Consider the following 8,636-nt stretch of genomic DNA (forward strand, 5'->3'; position numbering starts at 1 on the left):
TCTTTATTTTATTTCATATTGGACGGAGTTAAAGCATCTATCTGGTTGCCGCATATGAATTGGCTTGGTAGTAAAACCGTCGTCTGTCATGGCTTAATTATAATATTGGGCGATTTCTGAGCATCATGGATCCCAAAATCTTTTATTTTATTTTATGAATTTTGCTAAATTCATGGATCTCAATCAATTTAAGAAGACCATCCCCAGTTAGATTTAGTTAGACTTAGTGTTTGTTGGGAATAGCTTATTTAGCTGAAACTATTTTATTTTTTCCTAAAAGTATTATAGATAAAAGTAAAAACTAACTGAATAATAGAATGAGATCCATGAATAGTACTAAGAAGTACAATAAAACCCATGAATTGTAGCGAAAATAAGCTGAAGTTACAAATAAACTAAAATTTTCAATTTGTCCCAACGGACACTTATACTTAGTGCCAGCTCAACCATATATTAGCCAGGAAATCAACTAAGGTCCAAATTCTTATCTTTATAAGTAGGAAGTTAAGAAATAGTTTTTCTTCTTCCAATTTTATATCATTTATGCCAAGAAAAATTAAAAATGTACAATCTGATAATTAAAATTTTTAAATTTACATTGAATAGAAAGATATACAGAGAATTAGAAGTGTTTGTCTTCAGAGAAGAAACATTTTCCTTTTTCTCTTCATCATGGTCAAAACTCCGCTAATACTATAACTTTAAAAAGTTCATTACTTCATAAATAAGCGGAGATATTCACTTTGTAAATAAATTAGTGTCAACTGATGATGAATAGTTTAGACTTTCAGTAAGTTTGCAAACCGCTTATCTAGTTAAAATTGAAAAAAAATTTATTAAAAATAATAAAAATTAGTTAAATAATATAATGAGACCTATAAATAATATCAAAAAAATTCAATATTATTCATAAATAGTAAAACAAAGCTAAAAAATAAAGGAAAATATTAAAGTGCTTATGAAGGCGCAAAAAAACAAAAAAAAAGTCAGGGAAAAATAAACACAAAACAGTACATAAAACGGAAAAAATAAAATAAAGTTATAAAAAAGACAAAAAAATTTATCCAAAAAAAAAAAAGTTGTTTGGGCGCCCGTAATAACACAACCCAAAATTAAATACGCCCGTAATATCTCATGCCAAGAAAAATAAAGGAAGTTAAGAAATAGTTTTTCTTCTTCCAATTTTTTATACTACCAATCACAGGAAAATACAAACTGATACTTACATAAATGCAGCAGATAATTACATAAATGCAAGTTCAAATCAAGCTGATAATGACATAAATGCAGCAGAGATGATGTGTAGAGATGAAGTAGTAATCAAACTGATACCTACATAACTGAATTTGAATACTAACCTTGTTGCACCATCAACTTTGACTCCAATTGTTTGAATCTTGGGTTTGTGAGAGTTGAGAGTTAACACTTTCGGAGTCTTTTGTGAGGGATTGGTACAACCTGTTATAATTGTTTTAATTCAAAAAGTCTATCATCTCTTGAGATTGAGAAAAACTTCCATACACTTCTCTTTCTAGTTAGACTTCTTATAAAGGTAAGCTCTCTCTCTCTCTCTCTCTCTCTCTCTACCCGCACGCATTTCCTTATGTTGATTTGTCAGATATGTTATCTTAGTATTTGATTTGTACATTTAGGTTTGTGATTCTTGTTTAGTTAAGTTTTTATTTTTTATTTTTTTTAATAATTAAAAATCCTTGGCAGCTCATGTGAAAACTCAAATGACATGTGGGTTTCAGTTAACTCAACTAGTAAAGTCTCTGATGGTTGAATAAGAGATCTGGAGTTTAATTTCTGTCTACACCAAAAACCGATTGGTGTCTTGGTTTGATGATAAAGAGTTATTATCAGCGGTGGATACTATAGGTTAAAACTATTTCAAAAAAAAAAAAAAAAAAACTCAAATGACATAAAATTAATATTTTAGTGTCACCGTGAGCCATATCAAATTTTCCCATATAATATCACTTAATAATAATGACTATTTTGACTTAATACCAACTTGTTAGATACTGAATTGGCACATTTTGAAACGTTAGAGATCATTTTGACACAGGACAAACATTAGAAAACATAAGGATAATTAAACCTTTTTTAATAACTATTTTTTATTATTTAAAAGAAAATTTAGTAATTTTTAATATTTAAATGCTTTTTAACAATTAACCGGAGTTATGTAGGGAAAGATTAACAATGACAACAAATGTGAACTTAGAAAACTAAAATGGAAAAAATATAAAACTTAAAAATTAAGATGACAATTGAACAAATTTGAAGGGTGTAATTTGTATTTTTGTCTTTAATGTAATATCAGCTCTAGCATTCAATTCAAGCCTCACTTTCACATGTGGTTAATAACAAAAAAAGACTTGACACCTCAATGCACTTCTTAAACCACTGGTTATAGTATCATGCTGCATTTGCAAAATCAATTTTCTAGGAGTCAATCCATGTTTATGGCCAAGTACTGTGGATTTCAGTTTCAGTATCCAATTTCCATCGGTGTGCATAACCACACATGCATTCTCTCGTGCTAGTTGATATTATATGGTCAGCCTTTTGTTTTTTGTTTTTTTTTTAAGCAAGGCCAACCTTTGCTTTTGTTGTTTATTTTTGTTGATTGTAATTCTCTTTTGCTCTCTGACTCTCTTTATACATAGCTTTTTTTGGGGACGATGGAGAAGAGAGAGGGGAGGTGGGGGGTATTGCGGTAATGTTCCCTGGTTTCTCTGGATTTAAACTCAGAATATAATGATGCGCACCAAGGTAAATGGATTGCAAGTCTTGCCAAGGTATATATACTTGAAGCAAATGCATAGGAAATCACATTGTCATCATATTAAAAATAATTCAACCCCCCATTAAAAAAAAAAAAAAAATTCAATCATTTTATTTCCAAAAAATAAATAAAATAATCGAACCCTTTCTTCTGCCTCTTTTTCAAATTTGATAAATGGCAGAAGGACAAGAGTCTCCTCGCTAAAGGTAGCTTGATAAATCAGGTTTTCATTAATTGCCTCCTCATTATGTTAAAATATGAGGAATTAAAATAAGAAAAAAGAGAAGGCTACAATTGAAAAATCTCTTTCGGAAACATATCAGTAATATCTCAAATCTCAAATTGTGTAGATTTAATATGATTCATTGAATGTTTACTAGGTTGATCTTGAGTTTAAAAGTAATTACGAAGAGCCCATTTGCAACTTAACTAGACTTTTTAGGTGTAAGTGTATATATGACTAACTCTTTTCTGATGTGTTACAACTTACAATATCAAACACCTGCATCCTTTCAACCCCATCATTCGTACTTTTAATAAATTCTTCAAGCAATAGCACTCAGATTTATATGTATTCAAATATCAATTTCACAGTTAACCAACACAAACTGAAGTCTCAATTCAAGCAATTGACTTCCTTTTAAATCAAGGGAAGAGAAAAAACATATAGCACATGGTTAGCTTCAATTGAATTCCGTAAGACCATATCCCTCTCACAATGCTATGGCTAACCCATATTGTTATTACTACTTCCCGAAAAATCTATAGTTATGGATTAATTCCTTTATTAGAATCAAACTAGATTATTATATGACAAATTGAGATCAGGTCCACTGGATTATTGTATTGGAAACCACCGGGCCTTGTAGCCCAAGTGGTACCCAGTTTACCATGAAACCGTTAGCTCAGGGGTTCGAGCCCCCGCACCTGCATAAACAATTACCTAGCAAAAAAAAAAAAAAGAAGATTATTGTATTGGAAGTTCTCTTTAACTAGTTTGAGTACCACTGGATCTAGCTGCTAACATGAAACTAAAAATCTGACAAGGTAAATGAATTTCCTTAAAATGATACATTGGGAAAGAAAATGATTATCATACAATACACTTAACGAACACTCACTAATCGTCTTCACTATCATAGTTTTGGACGAGAGAGAGTAGTCCGGTGCTTGCTGAATTGTTACCATTAGAGAGTGGACTTGTATTATTGGTTTGAGTCCCTTGGTGGTTCACTTCCAATTTTGCTGAATTGCTAACATTAGAAGCCGGTTTCTTAACAACAGAAACCCTAACGGTTGAGGACTTGAATAGAAGTTTAGCATCACCAGGAGCCCCTGTTTTACCTGGATTTTCTGTCACCAACCAAACATAAAACATAAATTTATCAGTATTCTAATAGGAAATACTAAAAGTGATACAAATCAATTCCCCCTTCCAATCCGTTCCCCAACCCCCCCCCCCTTCTTTTTCTGTCTCTCTCACACTCACACAAAACTAAGAGTTATTCTATTGAAAAACATGGTTGACAAAGCATTATGTTACATAAACAATGCCCAAGCCAGATGCTCCAATTATCTCCCCCTTGCTCCCTCTTTTCTTCTTTTTTTCACCAACAATCTGCTAGCGTGGGTGGGTGGGTGGGTGTGTGTGAAATTATACAATCACCTTGTGCTTAATGTATTCTTTCTCATAATAAGAGTATTAACTTCTGTGCATTTACACACACACACACAGAGGTTACTAATCATGAAAGATATCCCTACAGAAGGTTAAAATGTCTGGCAGTCTGTTTCCATTGCAGAGTGGAGTGCATCCCAGGAAACGAAAAATGAGTTAGACATATGTATAAAGAAGGGCTGCAGACTGCATAGAAAGCTAGTAGTTGCTCCCAAGATATGGTGATGGTGGAGACAGACATGGAAGGTTTGACCTCAACAGAATGGCAGAGAAGAATAAATATGGCTGACCTTGACTAATGTGCTGAGGATGCATAACTGACTACAAAAATTTGGAACTAGGCTTAGTTGTTGTTGTGTTGTGGGAATGTGGTCATGCGGATAATCATGATTTGTTCAGCCAATACAGTTACATAATCGTATCATTCAGTTGGAATCAGTTATAATATTCTGTGACAGTAGCCTTTGAAATTTTGTTATGTCAATTTATTTTTTATTATAATTATTTTTTAATTTTGGAGCAGGGATATTATCAACCGAAACTTTAAGCCCCTGTGGGGTTTAACCAATCTATAAAGAAATTCATTGGCACCATTCTTCCCATATTACATAAACATATTTTTGTAATTCCGTAAGGGATTCACATGAACGTACTTCAATATATATATTATATGATTATTCAAGTATGATGAAGAGGAATGCAGCCCCAAATATTTATTTCAAATTTAGGATTCAATTGCCCCCACTGGGCATAATTTTGCTCAACCAATGCATTTGAGCATGCATGCATATCCAGAACAAGTAAGATTTCAGTTATGAATTGTAATTTTTTAGGCCTCAAAATTGAAATTGCAAACATGTAAATAAATAACAAAGGTGAAAAAGAATAACTCTGAATTTGCATTGCCTTTTAAGTGTTAATGCTTCAGAAATGATGGCTACAATGCTTCTTTTAAGTGATGACAACAATTTCTATAATAAGGAAGAGAGATCTGAACATATGTGGCATACCTTTGAAGCTGGAGCTGTCAATCAAAGTGGCTTTTGTCAAAGAATCTGTTGGGTTGCCAGGAGGGTCTTCGGAACTCTTTCTCCTCTACATTGGAAACATATTCAAACATAAGTTCACAAGATTATATTTTTCCAATGTAATAACATAGATATTACAATCCTCAGTTTCTTTTAATAAACATTAAAATATAAAGGAAATTCAATCAAAGACTGAAGTTACATCATCTTAAACCAACAAAGTATCCCACTATGCTTTCTAGCAAAGCTAATATCAACTCTATTACACAAGACTAGGACACATGTAGGTGTCAAAATAACACAGACTAGTTACACTAATATTGAAGCTTCCAAATTGAGCCTTTTCACAACTTTAGAAATGTTAATACTTTTTTCTCCATCACAAAACCTAAAACCATGGTTATCACTCCACTTAGATAAGCAACTTAGACAGGTTTCAAATCTGTCCAAGATCAAAAGACTCCTATTTAGAAAAACTATACGAATTATTACAGCTCTGTTCAGGTTATGCCATGAAGAAGCATACAAGAGTAGACTTACACTCAGACCAAAATGAACAATTAAACAAATTCTTGACTGATCCATATCTATAAAACAACCTCAGAATACAAAAATTATCGTTACAGGATCAACATACCTTCAAATCATGACCAGATGCTTTACCATTGCCACTTGAAAGCTGAATCATATCCTCATCATCATCAAGATCTTCATCACGAATCCTTCGAATATAATCTTGCTTTGAACTCTGCAAAAGAAACAAAGTAAATTATATTAGAGAGAGAGAGAAGGGGGGGGGGGGGGGGGGGAGCAAAGGGAAAGGAACACATTGGAAGCAAACTAATAAGAGTAGAATGCTTGTACTGACTTGAAATATTGATTTTATAAGTGCTTCATCCTCTTCTTCCAACTTTTTCTCCTGTCAGCATACAGAATAATTAATAGAGTCAGAACCATATTAAATGCTACAACGATGGGTGTGTGTGTGTGTGTGTGTGTGAGAGAGAGAGAGAGAGAGAGAGAGAGAGAGAAGTTCACAAAAAAAAAAAAAAAAAGTATTGTCATGCCCTTCCCTTCCCCTTGAAGGCAAATATTATTAAAAACAAAAACAAAAAAGGATTGTCAGGGTTCACTGAAGTGGTTCTCATAGACTGGTATAATGACTCAGTGCAGGCATCTAAGGACAGTTAGCCACAATTGAAGAAACATGAGCAGAAATTAGATCCTTTCTGTGGCCAGTTGATTACAGAGGATAAACACTCATATTTACCCACCCGGTAGCCCCAAGACATTGGTCTCTAACTACAAAAAGTAAATGCTTGAGCTGGAGAAGCTTCCGGTCAAGCAGGCGAGACAAAGTCACACACATGACAAAAGTGTTGGAACACACACATTTTCACAATATAAAAACGAGGCCAACAAATCCAAACAGAAATGTGACAACACGGGCAGTTGCACTTAATAAGAAACAAAACTAATCTTACTTACATAGACAATAGAGCATGTCAATCATACCTTTTCCACAGCCGTGTGCTGCAAGGCCTCAAGCATGGCATCTACACTCACAGTTGCGTGTCTGGACTGCAAAAGAAGAAATTTATCAGTATCAGTATCAATCACATTGACTTACTTTGGATTCAATTCAAATTATCTCACAACATGAGGCTATTTAGTACCCTCATAGATTTCATCTCGTCCAGCGCGGCAATGATGTCCATCTCTCTTTTGGAATCCAAGGTTCTGTTCTCTAAAGATTTCATAGCATCTCCCATCTCTTCAGCTTCCCTTTGCTGTTTATTTGTTTCCGCTACCTCATCCTCTTCCCGCCAAGGTTCGAAATTTCTGGTAGCACCAGACTCGACAATGTAGTCGGAATTTTGGGGGTCGGTCTTGATGGTGAGTTCAGCAGAGCATCTGGTACATTTGAAGTAGAAGCGGAACCTTTGGATGCCCAAATAAGTGTCGCCAATAACGTCCTCTTTGCGGGAGTTGAACTTGGTGCCCTTGTAGATGTAGTTGCCACAAGTGTTGCAGCGAATGCTCATTGGGAGCATCATGCGGACCTTTATCTGCTCATTCTTTGGCCGCCGTGCCCTCGGTAGCTTCGCCGGGTCGAAGTCCGGCGGGTAGTATTTGTTTAGCACCTTCCTCTCTCCCATCCTCTCCTTTCAACTAATACTAGTCTAATAACAAAAACAAAAGCTGATTTTCAAAATTCAACACATAATATATAATTGTAATGCCAAATATTATAAAAACCTTAGGAAACACTCAATTTGTCGGCAAACAAAACAGCTTATTTTTACCATTCAGCATCCGATACCCAAATATCACAATCTAAAACCCTAAAAATAAAGAGTTCAACATCAAGCACTCAATTAAATTCAAGAAAGCATGGACACGGACACGGCAATTTGCCTGCCGCGCCCGTGTCGAACGAGGCCTGGACACGGCGAGGACAGGAAAAAAAAAAAAGAAGCAAAAACCCTAACCTGAAAAGCTGCGTTTTGAGAGTATCCCTGCACCCAAAATCAGTTTCCTCTCTCTCTCTCTCTCTCGGTCTCACGCCGATCTCTTCTTCTTCTTCTTCTGTGGGAGAGCCAATTAGCCGATCTTCTTCCCCCTTCTTCTTTATCTCCTTCTAAATAAGCCCTTACATATTTTACAGTTCTCCCTTTTTGCCCCACTTGGGAATTGGGTACGTGTCACGTGTGTTTGTTAATTCTTTTATTTTTAAATGAATAAATATATAACTATTTTGGGCCAAAATGGCCAAATGATCCTAAAATCCTAACTATGTAGTTAATTGTTCTGATTCTTAAACTATATTTTTTACTAACATCTCGAGTCTAAAAGACTCGATTTAAGGTTTATAAATCGAGTTTTTGGGACTCGATTTTCATAGGTGGTTCACATCTGATGTGACACTTTTTTCAGTTGTCATCTACATGGAAATCGAGTCTCTAAGACTCGATTTCTAACCCAAAAATAATATTATTAATGACCCAAAATGCAGAAACAGCAAAAAAACGCGGAAAGAAAGAAAGAGAAGAAGAAGAAGAACAATAAGAAGAACAAGAACAAGAACAAATGGAGATGTAACTCAAGCTGACCCAGACTACGCAAGACCAGGCCG

The 8,636-nt window shown here is 34.6% G+C and overlaps 1 protein-coding gene across 1 annotated transcript; it reads right to left on the reverse strand.

Annotated features, from left to right (window-relative positions):
• Positions 1–3,743: 3,743 nt before the first annotated feature.
• Positions 3,744–8,209, reverse strand: LOC115962079 (splicing factor YJU2). The gene is made up of 7 exons (XM_031080950.1): positions 7,993–8,209; positions 7,177–7,683; positions 7,016–7,081; positions 6,369–6,419; positions 6,138–6,248; positions 5,483–5,567; positions 3,744–4,147 (listed from the first exon to the last, which is right to left on the reverse strand). Exons 2-7 carry the CDS (start codon positions 7,657–7,659, stop codon positions 3,915–3,917), a joined length of 1,029 nt encoding a protein of 342 aa, XP_030936810.1. The 5' UTR covers positions 7,660–7,683; positions 7,993–8,209; the 3' UTR covers positions 3,744–3,914.
• Positions 8,210–8,636: the final 427 nt, after the last annotated feature.

Source organism: Quercus lobata, chromosome 9 (assembly GCF_001633185.2).
Source record: "Quercus lobata isolate SW786 chromosome 9, ValleyOak3.0 Primary Assembly, whole genome shotgun sequence".
Taxonomy (NCBI): Eukaryota; Viridiplantae; Streptophyta; class Magnoliopsida; order Fagales; family Fagaceae; genus Quercus; species Quercus lobata.